At 48.6% G+C, this 19,710-nt stretch overlaps 7 protein-coding genes across 7 annotated transcripts; 3 read left to right on the top strand and 4 right to left on the bottom strand.

Annotated features, from left to right (window-relative positions):
• Positions 1 to 21: 21 nt before the first annotated feature.
• Positions 22 to 2,075, bottom strand: F5147DRAFT_648615 (cytochrome P450; the record flags this gene model as incomplete). Its single annotated transcript, XM_041433294.1, has 12 exons — positions 22 to 155; positions 215 to 351; positions 405 to 459; positions 480 to 548; positions 587 to 776; positions 821 to 834; positions 889 to 1,018; positions 1,073 to 1,188; positions 1,241 to 1,392; positions 1,444 to 1,632; positions 1,683 to 1,812; positions 1,862 to 2,075. 12 exons carry the CDS (start codon positions 2,073 to 2,075, stop codon positions 22 to 24), a joined length of 1,530 nt encoding a protein of 509 aa, XP_041297887.1.
• Positions 2,076 to 2,497: 422 nt separating this feature from the next.
• F5147DRAFT_670650 (uncharacterized protein) lies at positions 2,498 to 2,878 on the top strand. Its single transcript, XM_041435547.1, has 2 exons — positions 2,498 to 2,662; positions 2,735 to 2,878. Exons 1-2 carry the CDS (start codon positions 2,508 to 2,510, stop codon positions 2,805 to 2,807), a joined length of 228 nt encoding a protein of 75 aa, XP_041297886.1. The 5' UTR covers positions 2,498 to 2,507; the 3' UTR covers positions 2,808 to 2,878.
• A 357-nt stretch (positions 2,879 to 3,235) lies between these two features.
• F5147DRAFT_810999 (uncharacterized protein) lies at positions 3,236 to 4,859 on the top strand (the record flags this gene model as incomplete). Its single annotated transcript, XM_041443446.1, has 5 exons — positions 3,236 to 3,343; positions 3,393 to 3,637; positions 3,695 to 4,216; positions 4,272 to 4,445; positions 4,510 to 4,859. The coding sequence occupies 5 exons, from the start codon at positions 3,236 to 3,238 to the stop codon at positions 4,805 to 4,807; spliced, it is 1,347 nt and encodes a 448-aa protein (XP_041297885.1). The 3' UTR covers positions 4,808 to 4,859.
• A 5,410-nt stretch (positions 4,860 to 10,269) lies between these two features.
• Positions 10,270 to 11,097, bottom strand: F5147DRAFT_768382 (uncharacterized protein; the record flags this gene model as incomplete). The annotated part of the gene is made up of 2 exons (XM_041440960.1): positions 10,270 to 10,842; positions 10,894 to 11,097. The coding sequence occupies 2 exons, from the start codon at positions 11,095 to 11,097 to the stop codon at positions 10,270 to 10,272; spliced, it is 777 nt and encodes a 258-aa protein (XP_041297884.1).
• A 1,500-nt stretch (positions 11,098 to 12,597) lies between these two features.
• On the bottom strand, positions 12,598 to 13,479 carry F5147DRAFT_768381 (uncharacterized protein; the record flags this gene model as incomplete). Its single annotated transcript, XM_041440959.1, has 3 exons — positions 12,598 to 12,846; positions 12,900 to 13,174; positions 13,251 to 13,479. 3 exons carry the CDS (start codon positions 13,477 to 13,479, stop codon positions 12,598 to 12,600), a joined length of 753 nt encoding a protein of 250 aa, XP_041297883.1.
• A 114-nt stretch (positions 13,480 to 13,593) lies between these two features.
• On the bottom strand, positions 13,594 to 16,516 carry F5147DRAFT_768380 (uncharacterized protein; the record flags this gene model as incomplete). The annotated part of the gene is made up of 8 exons (XM_041440958.1): positions 13,594 to 13,862; positions 13,920 to 14,276; positions 14,330 to 14,782; positions 14,834 to 15,025; positions 15,072 to 15,462; positions 15,525 to 15,634; positions 15,661 to 16,015; positions 16,064 to 16,516. The coding sequence occupies 8 exons, from the start codon at positions 16,514 to 16,516 to the stop codon at positions 13,594 to 13,596; spliced, it is 2,580 nt and encodes an 859-aa protein (XP_041297882.1).
• A 668-nt stretch (positions 16,517 to 17,184) lies between these two features.
• F5147DRAFT_768379 (uncharacterized protein) lies at positions 17,185 to 19,247 on the top strand (the record flags this gene model as incomplete). The annotated part of the gene is made up of 6 exons (XM_041440957.1): positions 17,185 to 17,463; positions 17,538 to 17,663; positions 17,719 to 18,307; positions 18,363 to 18,643; positions 18,687 to 19,049; positions 19,110 to 19,247. 6 exons carry the CDS (start codon positions 17,185 to 17,187, stop codon positions 19,245 to 19,247), a joined length of 1,776 nt encoding a protein of 591 aa, XP_041297881.1.
• Between the last annotated feature and the right edge of the window lie 463 nt (positions 19,248 to 19,710).

Below are 19,710 nucleotides of genomic sequence, written 5' to 3'. Positions count from 1 at the left end.
AGAATAATAGGAAATGAAATACTAAGTGATTCCCGTTGCGAACTTGGGGGTGAAATCGACTGCTTTGCCCTGATCATCTTTGGCGGAAGAAATATCTACCGTGGACAACATTGTCACAATGGCAGACCACATAGAGGCGTCAGCAATGTATCTGCCTGATCAAACAACACCTTGGTTCATCATATGTTAATGTCATTAAGAAAAATCGACCCACCTGGGCATATACGTCGGCCTAAGCCAAAAATATATTGCACAGGGTCATCGTCCGTCAGCGCGCCGTTAATGTCGATGAATCTCTCTGGAATAAAATGACATGCATCGGGATACCGCTTTTCATCGTGTGAAATGGCCCTAAAATTAGGTTTTTTGATATTTCGTTGAAAGTTGAGTAGGATGTATCTAACCATAAGTTGCACATGACGATCGCTCCTGATGTACGGCATTTAGCCCATTGATCATCTGTTCATTGAATAACAGACCTTTTGGGATGTAGTAACCATCATATGTATCTTCACTCGAGGTAGCATGTGGGATTCCTATCGGGTAGTCTTCAACAAATGCAAGATCACTTAAAGACGAGCATCACCAAGTGGTGCAATGGGCATCCACTGGTAAGTCTCCCGCACAACTGCATCGACATAGGGTAGTGATTTCTTGTCCTCAAACGCAGGCAAACGATCTCTTCCAATGACCGAGTCGATCTCCGCTTGTGCGCGTTTCTGGACATCTGGATATAGCACCATTGCAAGAACAAAGACCATCAACATCCCGGTGGTCTGTGGAAAGGTCAAGTAGCAGCAAAATACGTCTGACGTCTTACAGTCTCATATCCACCTACATAATGTGTATATCGTGAGCGTTGCTACCATCTCAAAAAAAGCTGTTCACCTCCAACAGCAGTGGCAGCTGTGTTTTTCAAGGCGGTCTCAAACATTGATTTGAACGCCTTGTCTTGCTTCTCTACCCTTTGCAAATTTTCGGCCACCATTGAAGGTGTGTCCAGGAGTGAGTTGTCAGCCTTGGCGGGAATGGAATTAGGTCAGACTACCAGCAAGAAATAAATAGACGTCACCATACGACGCTGCACATATTGAAACGGCACATCCACCATTTCATTGATGCTGTTGGTCGAAATCCGAGCATCACATTTGATCGAGGATCCTGGGCACCAGTCAGGCAACTTCAGTACTACAAAATGCATAAAATATCAATGATTCCTCGTCAGAGGTGCTGAGCTCACAGAAGGGGAAAGTTTTGATCATGATTGCCCTCTCTGGAGTCAACCAGGGAATGCCAAGTTGCATTGAATGTGCGAAGAGTCCAACCAAAGGATCATCTTGAGCACTGGACTCGTAGCCATATACAGCTGATATCACAACAGAGGACGAGAATCTATGAAGAGGTTAATAATCGCTCGATATTCGAGAAAATACATTAGCTGACGTTGCAAAGTGAGAATCATAATGTCGAGAATCAGAAATTAGGTTGACGATCATCTCATGAGCCCGCCTGATCTGCATTGGGCGGAACTTGAGTGCAGATTCGGCATGGAAGGTTTGGTGGAAGAGTCGTCGACTAAGACGCCATGCATCATTATAACCTGCGAATAAAAAGTTGAACATCCAGCCAAATCTATGTAGAGATCTCAGATCGATTCAACAAAAAAGACCAAGGAAACACACGGTTCAACTGTGGCTAAATAGGGTCGATCGGAGTAGATTCGGGAACGGTTGTGCAACAAGGCTCGTGCAACACGCTGAGAATTGATCACAACCACTTTTTGGTCTAGGATTCGCACGAAAAACAAGTCTCCTGATAGTACATGAGCATCATATCAGCGCTAAACTTTTTGCCCACATACCATAGGTAGCATGCCATTCAGTATAGGTTAACCAAGGTTGCTTTGTGTCAATAGATAAAACATTCCCCAAGATTGGAAGCGGCACTGGACCAGGAGGAAGAAGAGGTTTATGTTGTCTGTTCCCAATGAATCGCCTGACAGTAATGACAACAAAGAAAACATACAGGACGGCAAGAACGGCAAGGCTATCAACTGAAGGGATCAGATCGATCATGATTAGAGCAATCCTAAAATTAACAGTCTTTTTATTCTTATCGCGAGTTGTGATTGGTGCTTCCTCGACTCCCACGTTAGTAGAGGAGGGTCATTGTCAGATCACATGGGTTCAAACTACGCCGTTAGATCCGGTTCAAATTCAACATGCCGAAGAAAGAATACAGAAAACGAAAGCCCAGTTACCCCGATACTTCGAACCAATCCATCAACTTACATTACATGGTCTGTGCGAGGCCATGCGCGAGGCACATTCGACGAGTCATCGACGGCTCAACTGGAAACGCTCCTTCTCCACTGGGCGTTTGTGCAACCGAGAGGCACATCAACACCTTCATAGAAAGCATAGAGTACAAAGAGCTTTTGCATTTATTAATGATCCATGCTCCCCTCCGCACGAATGTTATTGGTCACGAACTTTTTCAGCTATATTATGTTGGTGCATACGTGGGAGAGCCAGAAGCTGCTGCTACATGATATTCAGGACAAGGTTGTGTATGATTTAGACCCAGTCAGAACTGTTGTGAAAATGCAGGCATTCTGCGAAGTCTCTCGTAATGCAGGGTATCACTGGGTGCGTACTCAGTGCTGCATGAACCAGAATAACAACCAACGATCAGTCAATTCGATGTTTAAGCAAGATAAACACTCGGCACTCACCATCGTCTACATGTCGGATGTTCTGCTTTCTTTGAAGTCTGGCGCACTCGCAAACAGCGTTGGGAATATGTGAGGATCATGGACTAAGTTATGGGCTTTTGAGTTCTTATCAGAAATTGCTGATCAGACAGAGAACATGTAAAGTTCATTGAGAGGAAATGGTAGATTGAGACTCGACGCAGTTTCATGATTAACAATTACAAATTTGGTCGCTACAAACAATAAATAATAGTAGGTCCACGTCGACCCCTAGTAGTACTTTCTCATTTGTTACCTGATCATGCACTTAGTATCATACGCCACACAAGACCAACCAAAGAGCTCGAGCAGCAGCGATAACCGCACAACTGCCAGCAACATAACAGAACATAGCATGACGTGGCAATAGAGACCGCTTGCTACTAATATTAAGGGATCCAGTGCCAGCATACCAAGCCTGATTATAGACGACGTCGTCAGTGATCACCCTCTACTTGAAAGCCTCAAAATTTGTACCTCTGAATGTCTTCTTCTACTAGTGAGACTCAGGCAAAAGAGAGGCAATGTCCGCAACTTGTTCTGAAACACGGTCTAAAACGGGTCATGGTTAAACGGCAAATGTCGTATAATGTGAGTGGAACAACTAGTTAAACCTTTAATGGCTCATAGATATCATGAGTCCATGCTTGACGCCGCCTGCAGAAAATTCCCAAGCATTCCGAGAAATGAGGTTATGTTGCAGACCAATCGACTCGCTGTTTGCGATGGCCACTATGCGGAAATTACGGCTGAAATATGGGACGATATTATTCCTTGGATTCACCCCGTTGAGGTGACTCGGCATGTGGAAATGACTTTGCCCGTCCCACTGCCGCTTGACAATCGATTGGCGCCAAGTAAGGTTAACGAACAGGACAGCTGCTCGTATGCACCAAATATTCTACAAGTGTTTCCAGTACTAAAATTGAGACCACACAACAGGAACGATGACGAATGGTACGCTGACCCAAATCCATTAGGCCAGGCGCCAGAGTGCGACGGCCAAGTCACAATCAAACTTGCTTTTCGATCTGGCGAGATTCAGACTACTAAAATCTCGAGGGAAATGCAGGTGGACGAGCTTGTTGCTGATATTGGTCAGACATTGGGACATTCTCCTGCTTCAGGTCTGCGCATCCTGGCATTTTTTGGTCGGGTAACGATGTGTGCGAACCGGACTATTGGATCGTACGACATCGAGGATGGTGACTTCATCGATATTCAAGTTTGTCGTCGCCGTCCGCTTTGTAAAAAGCCAGTCATTTATCTATACTCGCCCTCCGACATCGATGTTTCTGTTAAGCTCTCCCTCATTCCTGAGTGGAGCCTCTCTGTTATCTATCCCGTTGTTACCACAGAAGACCATGGACGGCGTTTAGAATGGAATGTCCGCACCCATCAAGATGGCAGTCTGACTGAACACAATTCTGGTTTGAATGTCTCGTACTTGTTCTGGGAGGCGGAGTAAGTCCCCTGATGATACAGAAATCACTCTCTTGACCTGTCTTACTCTTCGCAGGACAAATTCACAAGCAGTATCAAAGCTGCAACCAGTGGATACATTCAATCCATCATCCAGCAGTCTCTATGATACGGATTCAATTGTCATTCCAGTGGACAAAGTGACCGTTTACCTCGACAACTCACTCAAGGTTTTGGGACTTCACACTGAAGCTAGAACATCATTCATAATGTACGTACACATGCGCTATCCATGCTGTTAATTCGTAAACACAGCACTGAAACTGTCGCGGTAGCTACTGGCTACCTTCCATCCTCAAGCACGAATATGTTGCCCTCCGATTTGTCCCTCAAGCGGCATTCGAATGCGCCGCTTCCTTACGCATTTCTCCGCAACCCGACGTCGTGACTCGCGTATTCATGTTGTTCAAAGGTATCCGTAAGGAGAATTTGGCAAATTGGAATAACGCACAAATTCAAGCAGAGAAAGATGTTGCTTGGTGGGTGGATGTGGTTGGAGTTGATCCTGCAAGAGCTGGTGATGTGACTTTGTTCAGGGCGTTGGAATGGGGCGGGATGGAGGTTCTCATCTGATATTCCATCAGATTATGTATTCAATTTGTGCAGATGTTATCACGTTTTGTTTTGATCAGTTCTGCATCCGACAGTTGTGAGGAAAACGTGAACGAAATGTCAGAGCAAGGCTAAAGATCCAAATTTGAGTGTACATCTTATGACCAGAAATCGTAAGTTACACGCCGTTGACCCAAAGACACTGATGAATATACCAACCAAAAATCACGTCCGACTCCTGCAAAAACCGCACCTGTCCCAGCGTCCCAACGGTCTGTCGCTTCGCCGTCTCCGCACAACAGTGATTGCGCGCTCGACGAGTTGTAAAGTATCCCTCCTGATGTGACTATCCAAGCCATCGGCGCCCTCTGCCAAGTTGGGTCATAGGTCCACGTTAATACACCCGCACAAGCCGAATTTAGTGCCTAACAGCGTTCTACGAGGCCTGCCCTACCCAAACTCCCATGACAATGTACAAGGATACTTGCACCACACATGATCAGTGCTGTCCAAATATGAATAAAATAATCTCGAGGGCATATTTTATTCTAACCACATCAGGAAAACCCCAACTTACTTAAACTTGCCTTAAACAGACTTAAGTTGTACTTAGTGACTTAGCCTACTTTGCTAGAAATTCAAATTTGACATATTCGGGAAAAAGTTGTTCAGTCATATTAGCATACATATTTTGTTACAGGTTACACTAAAAAAATACAAAATTTACTAGGTAGATGATGCATGAGAGAGGAAACAAATGTGGCTAAGTTGATTAAGCAAGATTAAGTAAGTTGGGGTTTTCCTGATGCATATTATATTCTCAATCCGCCCCGAGATATTTAATGATAGTGTTATTTTATTCATATCGTATTCATAGGTATTCGTATCTATTTGTTACGACAAACGGTCGTGTGCGACTAGGATGATCTAAACAGCGACAACCACGACAGTGGTACCGAGTGCTGAGAGTCGTCGGCCTTTACAGACAAGCAAAGGTTGCGTACTCGAACGTAGCTCGTGGTGGTTAACGAGGGGTTACGCTGAGATGATAGTGGTTTACAGACAGTGAGAGGCGTCACTGAAGGTACGAGTCGATGTCGAGCAGGTAGCTTTAGCGGGACAAGGAGTTCAAGGGTAAACCTAGTAAGATTAAAGTAAGGAACGTCTACTGTTAATCTTCGACCTTTTATAAGGCTACTCTTCGTATCTAAGCTCAGCCTAAAGCTGGGTTCTAATCTGCTTATCTACATGAGTCAGAGATAGCGTCCATGAGGCGGGCTTCTATCGTAGATAGGATCCATGAGGCATCCTTCTATCAGTACATGAGGCAGCACGAGGCTTGCCTTCTATCTTGATAACATAAATAGGTCTTCTAGACCTATGTTGTCATGTGTCGTCACGTGCGGTCCAGACCGCTTATCTAAGCCGGCAGTTGCCGCTTATTGTCTATCATCATCTATCGTCATAGAGCTGGTGAGACTCCGGTATCGTCTATAGCCGTGCGGTGGCAGAGGGCTGTCTGCTGGCAGGGGACTCATGCCATGTTACTGTAACAGAGGGTCTGTATAGCGTCCTTGAGCGTCGAAAAGAAAGAGCAAATGTTGCTAAGTCGAAACTCACCCTCTATGAGGCCCATCACATCTTGGGCCATGTGTCCCAGGCAGCCGTCAAGCTTATGGCCGAAAAGGGCCTCGTACACAGTCTTCACATCGACACCAACACGGCGCTGGAGTTTTGCGAAGTCTGCACAAAAGCTAAAGCCACGTGTCAGTCTTTCCCCGATGAAATGAAGAAACGAGCCGAAAAGTACGGAGACTTGGTCCACACAGACCTGTGGGGACCAGCCCAGACCACCAGCATAGGTGGATCGATGTACTATATCAGTTTCACAGATTATTATTCCCATGAAATGAAGGTCAGGTTCTTGAAGGCTAAAAGTGAGGCACTTACGGCATTCCAACAGTACGAGGCGAATCTTGTATGACAGCATCCCAACGCCCGTATCCGTAAGGTGCGATCAGATCGAGGGGGAGAATACCTTTCCGCAGAGTTTGATAAATACCTGTGGGAACAAGGGATCGAACGAGAGCTCACCATTCACGATTCTCCTCAACAGAATGGCGTCGCTGAGCGCCTCAATCACATGCTCGTCTCGCTCGCACGCGCTATGATACTTGGCTGGAACCTCCCAAAATATCTGTGGGCAGAGGCGGTGAACTATGCTGTGTGGTTGAAAAACCGCGCACCTTCTAGAGCCATTCCAGGCCATACCCCCTACGAGCTCGTTCACAAGGCTAAACCAGATCTCTCGCGTGCACAGGAGTTCGGCGTGAAGGTGTTTGTTCATCAGGTGGAGTTGGGAAAGCTTGAGGCGAGAGCTGAGGAAGCTGTGTTTGTGGGCATAGATGGGGAGAGCAAGGGATGTCGGATATATTGGCCTGGAAAACGTAAGATCTCGGTGGAAAGGAATGTGATGTTCGCACCTCTCACCGTGGACGTTGCTGCTGATGTAGTGGCTGAGGGGGAGTCCAGTCCCACTCTAACGATATCCGGCCAGGCGACACCAGCAACAGCAACAGCAACACCAGCAACAGCAACACCGGCAACAGCAAAGACGCCATCCACCCCTTCAAGAACCCCCAACCCCCTACCAGAACCTCCCGCAGCTCCAAGGTCCACCAGGGTACGCCCGCCGCCAGGTTATTACAGCGCCCTCAATGAGGGGGAGCGTGCTAACCTGGCAGCCGAAATCCAAAAGGTGGAAGAGGAAGAGTCAGTACCAGGGGATGAAGAGTATGTTACTCACCAGTACGCCATGGCTGCGGTGCAGCCAGAACCCTCATTGCAGCAGGCGCTGAACGGTCCAGATGGTGAGGAATGGCAAGAGGCCATTGATTATGAAATCAGCCAATTGGAGAAACTCGGCACTTGGGAAGTTACCGACTTACGATGTGACGCAAACATCATTCCGTGCCACTATGTCCTCGCCACCAAACACGGACCGGACAGCGAGAAGCTTAAACTCCGGGCACGCCTCGTTGCAAACGGTCAACGTCAGCAATACGGAGTGGATTATTTTGAGACATTTGCACCCACCTGTAGCATGACCACCATCCGAACCGTTCTAACTATGGCCGCACAGTGCGACTGGGAAATCCACCAAGTAGATATCAAAAGTGCGTATTTATATGCAGACGTCCAGGAAGAGATTTACATGAAGGCGCCGCCGGGCTACTTGAGGAGAGGACAAGAGGGAAAGGTTTTGAAGTTGAGGAGGAGTCTCCCGGGATTGAAGCAAGCAGGTTTCGAGTGGGCGGAAGAGCTGGCTGGTGTTTTCTCAAAGATTGGGTTCTCTTGCTCAAAGGTTGACCAAGCCGTTTACTTTAAACGCACGCTGCAGGAACATACTGTCGTGACCATGTCCGTCGACGACATGGCCATCACCTCCAATCATATATCCCACATCCAGCGTTTCAAGTCTCAACTAACCGAATTCTTCGAAATCTCCGACCTAGGTGAGCTGAATTGGCTTCTGGGTCTGAAGGTCACCCGTGACCGAACTACACGCACCATCACTCTATCCCAGAAGGCGTACGTTGACACGGTGCTAGAGCACTTCAACCTCACAGATGCCAAAAGTGCCCAGACGCCCATGGACGCCGGCACTACCCTATCGGATGATCAGTCCCCTGCCACTCACGCCGAACTGAAGGCCATGGCAGATGTCCCTTACCAACGCGCCATCGGGTCGCTCATGTATGCTGCCACTAGTACACGGCCCGACATCTCTTTTGCAGTCGCCACCCTCTCTCAATTTATTTGCAACCCAGGAAGGGCGCACTGGGAGGCGGCAAAGCGCGTTATGCACTACCTAAAAGCCACAGCCCACTTTGAACTAACCCTTGGCTCTGCAGATGGAGGCCTTGAGGCGTTCGTAGATGAGACTGGGTGTCCCAGCCTCATCAGCATTCTATATCAGGATACATCGTAATGTTGAACGGCGGCCCCATTGCGTGGAGCGCGCGTAAGCAGCCTTTGATCACTTTATCAACTGCCAAGGCAGAGTATATTGCGCTGACCACTGTCGCACGAGAGCTACTATACCTGCAGTATCTCACCGAAGAGCTGTATGAGCCCCCCATTCTCCCCACTCCAGTCTATTGTGGAGCCCATTCAGTCACATAGTCCGTGTTATACAGACAGCTGAGGTTGAAAATATACCGTTCCACACAGGCTAGCGGATATTGGCCGATTGAATGTGTCTGCCCAAGTCTAACGTTCAGCCGGCCGGCTCACTAACAGATGATTTTCACAGCTGGGCCTATAAATCATGATGCTCAATATTAACATGTCGGCCGGTGTCCAGGAAAGAAAGGCAGCACAGTGTGATACTGTCATCTGGGCCCATGTAGCAAATAGTTGCTGTGTGCACCGGTCAGCTGATGCCAAAGGTTGGCATGAAGCCATCATGTGGGCCGATGTAGAAGATATTTCAGGTGCATATCAATAGGCCCATATGGAACACATTGCTTGTGCGTATCGGTCCGGCAATATTGGGTATGAGGCCATCAGGTGGGCCGATCACAATGAACAGCCGATGCAATCGGGTGGGCTGATGGAACTGATAGCATCGGTTTGGCCGATAAAGACGAATTCCTGATGCTCTCAGGTGGGCAGATGACAATGAATGGCCCGACATAATTGGGTGGGCCGATGGAACTGATAGCATTAGTTGGGCCGATTGAAGCAATTTCCCGATGCTCTCATGTGGGCGGATAACAATGAACGGCCGACAGAATTGGGTCGGCCGATGGAATCGCAACCGTTGGTTGGGCCTATAGAAACGAATTCCCGATGCAACCAGGTGGGCTGATATGAATGAAAGGCCGATGCTCTCAGGTGGGCCGATAGAATTGAGACCGTCGATTGGGCCGAGGGAAACAAATTCCAGATGAAATCAGGTGGGCCGATAACAATAAATGCCTGATATCATCAGGTGGGCCAATGGAATTGAGACCATCGGTTGGGCCCATGGAAACGATTTGCTGATGCTCTCAGGTGGGCCGAGAGTACTGAATGGCCGATGTAATTGGGTAGGCCGATGGAACTGATGGCATTGGGTGGGCCTATGGAAATGAATTTGTGATGTGCTTGGGTGGGCCAATGGAACTGAAGCTGTCAGATGGGCCAATAGACATGAAGTACCCCTACGCCATCAGGTTGGCCGAATGGAATGGACGCCTGATGAAGTCGTGTGGGCCGATGAGGAGCACCATATCATTCTATCAGGTGAGCCGGCGTGGAGCAGGTCTCCCATGCGCATCGGTCGGCACACATCAGCACGGTCGGTTGGTCGGTCTCCAGGAAAGATGATCTAGCAGATTCAACAACATGAATTCAAATTAATTTTCAACCTTGTAAAGGAACTATCTACAAAGTTCAATGTAACTGTCATATACTATTATATGTGATCGCATGTCCGACTAGGCTGTAACCGAGACATAACGATCAACATCCATATATTTCGCATACTGTGGCCGGGGTGTCCCCACAAAGTTGTGAAGGCTATCGCGCATGAACCATGCCCACACAATGTGATCACTAGTACATGTGACTCCATGCCTGACAAGGTGTCCAGAGCAAGCAACAATGGCGCCAGACTTATATCGCAACTGTATACTGAGGTTGGACAGGGTCATCAGCCCATCACAATAGTGGCCAACACTGGTCATGATGTCGAACCCTTCGGGAGCAGATCTTGGATCTCCGTGAAGAGGGCATTGCCTGTTACAAATGACGGCTGTGCAGTTGAAGACCGAGGCCCAAAGTTGCAGACGAGTGTATATGTCATTGTGACCGTTGTCCATGGCCCACCAAGCGAGTTTTATATGCGTGGTAACTGAGGCCCAATACAACTCTGGATGCATCACCTGAAGAGCCGCCGAGGCCAGGAGTGCTGAGTGCTGCATGGATGTTATGACTGTAGGACCACCTTCGCCCTTCAATGCAGCCAACACCTTGGGGGAGAACACACTGTTGGGAGGAAAACCATGCAGCTGGAACAGCTGAGTGAGTAAATAGATCATAGTGGAACACCCAGACCTCACCTCTCGGCCTTGCTGGAACCAGCAAGGAGCTATGTTGATGCATCCTGGGGTTAATGGGCGTCGGTCACTCTTATGGAAATACCCAGGGAAAGTTCGCCATTGGGTCTCTTCTCCCCTGGTGATGCTTCTCTTCAGAAGATGACCCATGCCGACGGTGGCGTCTTCCATGTCGGCCTGATCGGTGTAGAGACTCATGCCTCTCATTGTGCAATATGGCAGTTTTCACTGGGGAGTACATGGCACGAACTTGTAGCATCACTCTGTGTGCTACCTGCAGCTATCTCTATATGAGGCGCAGCTTTCCCGCACAACGCGCGCCATGCGCGCGTACCTTTCCCGCGCTTCACGATGTATATGCGCGCGCGCTTTCCCGCGCTTGAGCGCCCTATAGCGCCAGCCATCCGGAAGCATCCATCCACTGTCCACCAAGTTCCCTAGTGCGTATATTTCCAATTCTCACATTTGCTTATCGTTCCATCTTTATTTTTATCATGGACCCTTACTTACATATATCTTTACATACCTTACTCGGTAGCACTTCGGCTCCGCATGACAGCGCTTAGGCGCCATACTTAAGCGCAAGCAGTACATACTATTGAGGGGACTCCCAACAAACTTACTCTCCCACCAGAACGACAGAGGACTTACTGGTCACTACCCACTATTTACCTAGCAGAACATAGTAGAAATCTATTTGTTTACACCTCGCATCTCCCTTCTCTTGTCTTACATCATATCATCACCTAAGCAAACTCACTCTTACCCTCTCTTGTTTCCGCATACACGCGCGCGCATTCCCGCGCTTCGCGCATTCTCGCGCCTCGCGCGCACCTGCGCTTTCCCGCGCTTCGCATTGGCCAACCAGTAGCGCTTTCAGCGCATACCTCTAGATCCTTGCTGCACTCGCTTCCCCTTTAGGGTCGAACGCACTTGTCGTCTCAAGTATAGCAGACTAGGCAACGCGCGACCTTACAACAATTATAGATACAGTCAGGAGCATTGTTCGTGCCTCGCTGTATCATTGAACCTTCATCGGTCAGTCTAAATGTCAACTGACAAGCAACAATGCATGGGGCTTACTTGAATCCACGGGCTGATGGCATCTGGAAGGTACCATAGGATGATATGACCGCCTGAATCAACAAGCACTGAGGGCTTGTCAAGCAATTGTTTGGAACGATAAGGAAATCTTTGGAGTAGAGCCTCTTCATGTTTTGTGATCCGCCCGGTGGAGCGTTTGTTAAGTGCCTCATTATACCGAATCATGTCGATATCAAGCTGAACTGCCACGCGGTTGGCAAAACACCGACAATATCAAGGAATAACTCACTTGGGTTTAAATAAGCATCGGTGAGAACTTGGGCCAACTGCTGACATGCAAGCATGGTCGGCACATCCAATGTCAGTGGAGGCAAGACCGACATGATCAGCAAAGAGCTGGTGCACAAAGTCACCAGCAATGCATGTCATATGCAATGCCCAGTCAATAGGAATTGAAATCATCTGTGGAGGCAGAACAACAGGCATAATAACTTGTCAGCTTATATGGGACATGACCGAGATTCATTGAGTAATACTATATACATTTAGAGAATCAACGTAAATTTGGCAATACTACCGATGTCTATTTAGTAATGATGTCCACAATGCCAGTGATAACAGTAAAATTAACATCGGCGAAAGAGCAGCACAAGCCATGCGAAGTCAATCCTTGCCCGACAATTGCCCACTAGAATTCAAAAGTGCTTCCTCCAGGTCGGCAATCGGTCCCTCAAGTTGGGACATGGTGGATGCAGCTGCAGTGGCAACCTGGGTCTTCTGGTCCAGCAAAGCACCCATTGCATCACCGAGATGTTTGAGGTGGGCCCTCACTGCCACGATTTGATTGAAGAGGGCATCACCATCCACCTGCCCAGTCACCACAGGACCAGGCACAAGCATGGCTCCCGTCGGCTAACAATTACCATAAGTGCAAGTCCAGCATGAGAAAGAGAGCAATAACTGACCAGTTGTGCGAAGTGGTCTTGGGTCATCTCCATGACCTCATGGATGTTCAAGACCGGCAGGTCCAACCCCAACCGGTCGAAGCGATCCTTCCACCAATTGTACCGGTAGTTAGGCACAACTCGGTTAATAGCCCTCAGTTCAGGGCTATTCAGAGAGCAGTGTGCGAAGAATTCATTGTGCAATTGTTTGGCGGTGATCGTCCCGGTTTGGAATCTGGCAAGTCTTCCAATGATGGTGCGGAGGAGATTGGGCATTGTTGGATGAATGTTGAGGACTAAAGAAATGTTTATGTATGGGAAAACAAAACACTGATAAAGGCATGAGTTACAACATAATGTCGACCGACCGACCGACTGACCGACCGGCTGATGGACTGATTGATGAGACACTCACATCAGCCTCCCATTGAAGGTGCCAGATGAAGCTGGCTTTGTAATCTGGTGTCCGAGGTATATGGTTCTGGTCGCAAACTAGCCAGATGGCAGCAAATCGGGCAGTGGCAAACTCTAAGACGTTTGCAGCATCCCATGCAGTAAAGTCACTGAGTTCATATGTATGGAGTGTGGAGGAGTTGGACATGCTGGTGGTAGTTTGGATCAAAAAGTTTCATCCGGATTGGTATTGTGATACTGACTAATCCACTTCGGCACTTGCCAATGTCCGAATGCAGTCGCGGCCGCATATGGACCCCTGTCACTCTACAACCGCAGCCACCCCTTTCATTCGTTCAAAGCTGTCCTGTGCATGTTGTGAGAGTTGGAGATACATTTGAGCCTGGTGGGCAGCATAGCACCGGTGCCCGACCGTGCGCTGTACATCGGCCTCCTGCATTCGGCCTACCCATTGTTGAGATTTATGAAGAAAAAATTCAACCATCCATGTCATTTCCCGACCAACCAGCAGCAGCTCCTCTGCCCAATGATCACGCAGTGCCAGTGTCCTAAGCCAATGGACACGGTAAACTATTGTGTAAGTATATTAGCACCCCACAGGAACAGGTAAGTCGGTGAAGTGCAAACATTCATTCATCCAGTTATTGCTTGCAGAATCCCCCTCAACATCAATGCTCCAAAACCATGCTAACATGCTATTTCTTTGACCGTGCGCGTTTGGGTCTGCAACAACCATGGTAGCCTTGAGGTTGGCCTTCTCCAACAGCCAATACTTGGACAATAAGTTATCGGCACCGAGATGGATTAGCTGCTTGCGGCATTTTGAGTATATCTGCATGTTTAGGTGTAGGACCTTGTCCACTGAGTGCACCCAAGCCCATGCCCTGGTTGACTGTGCTTGGGATTTTGCCGACCGAACCGTGGTGCGAAACAGAACGGCCTTGTCGGCCAAGTTGACCCAGATGGCATGTAAGGCATCATTTGCTTGGCCTTCTCTCAATAATATTTCTTGCAGCACGAGGTCGGCAACGCCCCACAGGGCGCATTTTCAATGCCGATGTTTGATGGCAATGGAATCACCACGGTCTCGGGATTGAACTTCACCGGAATATCATATCGGTCTTCGTCATCTGACCTCTCGGGATCCTCGGATGATGACCCGACAGAATCCGCTTCTACTGTATCCAACATCACCGTCATGCCATCCAAATGGTCACAGCCATTTAATTCATCGCCGAGAAATGTCACCGCGACCCTGACAAATTTATCCAGTTGGCCTTGCAATCTGTCACGACGCCAGGCCACAGCCAGCTTCTGGGTGTTGGTCGGCCGTTTGCCTAGCTTTCTTACGTCGATCAGGAGAGCTACTTGAGCCTCTTCCAGCATAATTCCAGAGGCTAGCCAAGTAGCAGCACCCCGATGAATCTCACCGGCTGGCCATTGAGCCTGACGGTTCAGCAGGTGTAACTCTTGTTGTTTTCTTGTTGGCACTTTGCCAAAGTATATCAGCATATTAAATACTGATGTTCCAATCAACATACATTTTGTCAATTGAACCTCATATATGTCCATGGAACTTGGATTATGAAGTCGGTCATCCTGAGCAGCAGTGGCCTCCGCTTCCCATGTGTGAAGGGTATCACCCTCGGCGGTCTCGCTTAACCAGTCAAATGCATACTGGCTGTCTCGGACACCCTGCACAGCCTCCTTGAATTTTCTGCCAAGGAATTTGCCTAGATGCATTTGGATTTGTCAACTCGGTATAATAATATTACTCACTGATGCATATCATCTTCATAAAATTACAGTCATTCATTTGAAAGTCTAAACACTCCTTTTGGTGGGGGGTGGACATCCCTCTTGCTGATGGTGATATGATGTTCAAGGGTGCCCACAGGGTCTCCATTATTTCTCCGTCGATCCTGGCGGCACCGGTTATGAAGTTGGACGCATACCTCACATAGCATTTATCTTGATGGCCGTGAACATGCCACAGCCCAATTCCAGGAATAATGTCCATGCCCCATGGAAGGTCAAGATAAGGCGACTCTTCAATCCGCTTGCTGAGATGCTTGTTGTATTGACAATTAATGTCATAGAATGTGAATGCCCGATTGATCCCATCAGTATTGTACCCCAGAGCTTGACACAGGGCATAATCCATGTTCATCTGCCTTTGGCCGGCCGACTCATCAGTTGAACCTGGCCGATGTAGCAATTTGAAAGGCTAACCTTTCCCCCTTCTGAAAGTCTACCATTGAATGAGGAACAAAACACCCGTGCCTCGCACAAGCACATCCGCCTATCCCTGTTGCTTCCAGCTTGTGGCGCGAGGCATTTGCCTGGTTGACCGCTCAGTGGTTGTTACAGTCTGACCTTTGCACAATGTCCTGCGCCTGGGATAGATGCATTTTGTATCGGGCATCACCGACCATGAAGCCCAAGCCATCGGTCAATGCCACCTCATCGCTTGGATTGGTGGGATACAAATGCTCTGCCTTGAAATTGCCATCCATGACTAACGATCTGGAATACAGCCATGCAGGGTCGGACTCATTTCTGTCTGACAAATTGAGATTTACACCGGGCTGAGGACATGCAGGACAGAAGAGTGCAAGCTCCCCTGCCTTCGGCTGTCGCTTCTCATGGCCAAACCCATGCCACTTGAGCTGCTTCACTTGTCTCCACTGCCTGCCGACCCTCATCAATTCTCTGTACCGGTCCTTTCAGCCATTGTGAGCAATGCAATGTTCAAAATCCACATCACTCACTGGAACCAGATGAGGAAACACGCTTGAGGTGATTCGCCTTAATTTACTGTAGTAGTTCATTGCCGATGTCCCGCATTCCAAGTTGTCCAGCAGGAAGTTGTCCAACACTGCAAATGTGAATGCTGTCTTCGGTGAAGTGAAAGACGCAGGGAAGAGGCCGGTCTCGAATAGTTGCATGTCAGGGCTCAGTGCACCAGCGCACTGACAGAAGCTGATCATCATGGAGTGGAGCCCGGAAGTATCTACCACCGTGGTCGTCCGAGAATCATTAACCAAGGGTATCCATGGGCCTTCAGTCAATTGGTCTCCCTCATCATCTGTATCGCACCACTCGTCGGTCAGTCCGGGACAAGGCTTGCCCGCGTGGCCAAGGTGGACTTCCAACCCTATCTTTGTCAAGGAAGTGCCCTCGAAGAATCCCCCAGTCCATTGACTGATCCGATGAAAAGGCATGAGGCTGTGAACTGTCCTACAGCAATGAGTACAGAAGAGAGGTTCACCCATGCAACCATGACATCTGTAGACTCCATCCTTTGGACAGACTGAGCACATCCTGTTTGGAGGTGGACCCTCTCGCCGAAGTAGCAAGTCCAAGTAGTCCTCAGTCTTGCGCTGCCACTCGCGCAAATAGTCATTTTGACTCTGATATTTGGTGTCAGTACATGGGACAAGGCAAGTGAACAGTCAACTTGCCATGGACTTGCGAACACAAAAAGGCTCGAAGTTGCATTCACCCAGGTCATAGTGTTCATAGTCGCCCTCCACATGAAGTCCTTTGGTGGATGGCTGCTTGGTAGGCGATTTTCTGGGGGATGAATGAACCGATGTTGTTTTGTTGTAACATCAAGCTCTGACAAATCGTCCTGTATCTCCTCTAGATGTTCTTTTGTTCTCCCATTGAACCAAAGAGGATGTCTTTGGAGGACTCCAGGCCTTTGGCTTTGACTTGACCATGGACCGAAGTAGTGCTGCGAGTGTCAGGATGTCTTGTTTGGAGTGAGATGCTTAGACTTTGGGACATTTTGGTGCTTACATGCAACTGCCAAATGCAATGCCTAGTATGTAATAGTCACTTTGATCTCTCGGAAATCATTGGCATGGATATTCATGGTGCAATTCCAATGGCCGATAGTGATTTGTCTATATCATATGTCAAGAGCACTTCAGATCCTCCAATTTCATGCCACCCACCCACCTATGCATCTACACCACTCAATAAGTCTTGTAGCGATAGGGCTCACACTATTCGGCACAATCTAGCCCTTATGTTCACTTATGACATGGGTGTCACTTATGTGAAGCATTACTCACATGAGCTTCCTTCCATTTTTCGTTCCATCAACCACATCAACGCTCTCCTACACTTACATTTCCAGGTCCTTTACTCCAAGCTACCTACTGTGACATGACTCGGACGAAGATAAATGCTGGGGATCAGCCTCGGTTGAACGACTGAGAGAACACCACTCTGCAGTCCCATGTTGAGGACTGGGGGAAGGCGAGTGGGACCGAGAGACGACAAATCTTCAAAGCGGCCGCCAGAGAAGCCAGACTCTTGGCTCCAAAGATGGACCAAGAGCTCTTGAAGCAACGAAAAGAGGTAAGTGTTTCAGCTTTGATGTAGGGTCATGCTGCTTTACAGTCATCATAAACAGAAATACAGGCAGTGGTTCCACAACTACAAGAAACACAAGGCCAATGCCAAAGCGCCAATGAAGCTGCAAAAAAAATGGACAGCACGCCGAGTAATTGAAGAGCAGCACAAGGCCGACATTCTTCAGCAAATACATGAAGAAATTGAGGATGAGACTGGGCAGAAGCCTGAGCAGAAAGAAATCTTCAGGAGGTATCAACCCACTATGACGGCAATCATGAAAGGGCTGGGCGACAATGAGTTGGAGGAAGCCCGGGCAAAGGCCGACGAGTGGACAAATCAAGCACCTGACCCCGCAGTCCAGGCCAAGACGGCTAGGAAGAAGGGTGAAAAGATGATCAAGCACTTCACAAAGGAGATGTTTACTCAGGCCAGTATGAGACTCTTTGTATTGGGTTCCTGGAAGGATGAGAAGGGTGGCCTACTTACATCCGGGCAAGTTGATACAGTCGGTCGGTCGGTCATTTTGCTTACATGGTTTGGCAGATTTGACTTCAATGAACACCTCGGGATAGGCTCCAGCTTCATGAAATGCAAGGACTGGCAGGTCATCTTACCGGCATGGGAAGATTTCATAGGTGATGCATTCAGTGAGTCTCAAGACCATCTCAGAGGTGCTTCATTTAATTTGTCACGTCCATTAAGACCAGGATCAAGACCAGGACGGCACGCTGCTCGGAGGCACTCGCCGGGTTCCCAAGCCTTACCATGAGTTCGACCTGGACCGCATGGGTTTGCCGATGTTGCCCGATATTGAGGGCGTGTCTCTTGACGCCAAGAAGGGAATGATTCGGTCATTTCTCACCATTCATTACCGTAAGCCTGTTGATAGAAAACCTGCAGCATCATCTGATGCCCACCGCCACAGGAATATGATGTGGAAAGCCAAAGGTCCCAGTGCCTTGGAGCGACATAATGAAGGGACAGTCCAGATTTATCTCCAGCATATACTTGCCTGAGGACGCAAAGATCATGGACCCTTCGAAATTGCAATGGAATGAAGCCAACACCTTGTTGGAATGTTGGTTAGACCGACAAGACAACCAGGTAGGGCTCACATTGAAGTTCAAGGCCTGGATCGATGACAAGGGCAAGATGAGGGCTCCTGTCAGCAAAGAGTCTGATGACTCTAACGGTGATGCTGATGATGAGGGCATGTGGCCCATGCCAACCAAAAAGTCATCGGCCGCCGCTGCACCATCACCAGCCGGAGTTCCCAAAGTGCGGCCTAGGTTCATCAAACGAGCTCATGTCAGTTCCGCCAATGAAGAATCTGACAAGACCGATGCAGATGTGCCTCTGCCGAAGGTAAACAAACATGCACCCTACCATGTAAGGAAAGGCGCAAATGCAACATGAGGTGACCCAGTGGGACACCCGTCAGTGTTACAGGCATCCGTAACACCTACAGGAGCCCCAGCTCTGCCTACGCCTGCCCCCGCTCTACTAGACTCTCCGCGCGGCGGTGCGCTGCCCGCGCCTAGAAAGACAGTGGTCTGGACCGCTGTGACCCCGCCCCTGGCGCTATGACCCCGCCCCTGGCCTGGACGGCCTTGTGCCTGATCCATGGAGGCTGTACGCCTCATGGTCACCCTAGATCAGCGCATGTATACAGCATGACGCTTCATGAAGATCCGGAGCGTCCTTGGTGCCTCATGTACTTATGCGCAGTCGCACTTGGCACTGCATGCTTGATCAGAGGTTAAGCCTCATGTATGTTATCTGAACCTCATGTCTTGTTATCATAGATCCTCGATATACTATAGATTACAGACTGAGCTAGAATACCTATATGTAGCACATATAAGTAGACAGGTTATTGTACTTAGACTTTACTTTAATCTACTAGGTTCATCCCAGAACTTGCTCAACTAAGCCTTACCAGCTTCCTTGTGTGAGACCGCACTTCTAAGTCGCTCCCATATGACTTAGCATGTATCCGCTAGCCCTGTATCTCGACGAGCGCCGTCTTACCGAGATCACTGGAGGAACC

The sequence above is a fragment of the Suillus discolor genome, assembly GCF_016758755.1.
Source record: "Suillus discolor strain FC423 chromosome Unknown F5147scaffold_5, whole genome shotgun sequence".
Lineage (NCBI taxonomy): Eukaryota > Fungi > Basidiomycota > Agaricomycetes > Boletales > Suillaceae > Suillus > Suillus discolor.
Note: the sequence above shows the minus strand (reverse complement) of the source record. Positions and strands in the feature narration are given on the sequence as shown.

Excerpts from the sequence above, each read along its gene's own strand:
- F5147DRAFT_670650 (XM_041435547.1), top strand. The coding sequence starts at position 2,508 with ATGTTGGTGCATACGTGGGAGAGCCAGAAGCTGCTGCTACATGATATT. Across the intron at positions 2,663-2,734 it reads CACTGGGTGCGTACTCAGTG|CATCGTCTACATGTCGGATG; the intron begins CTGCATGAACCA and ends CTCGGCACTCAC.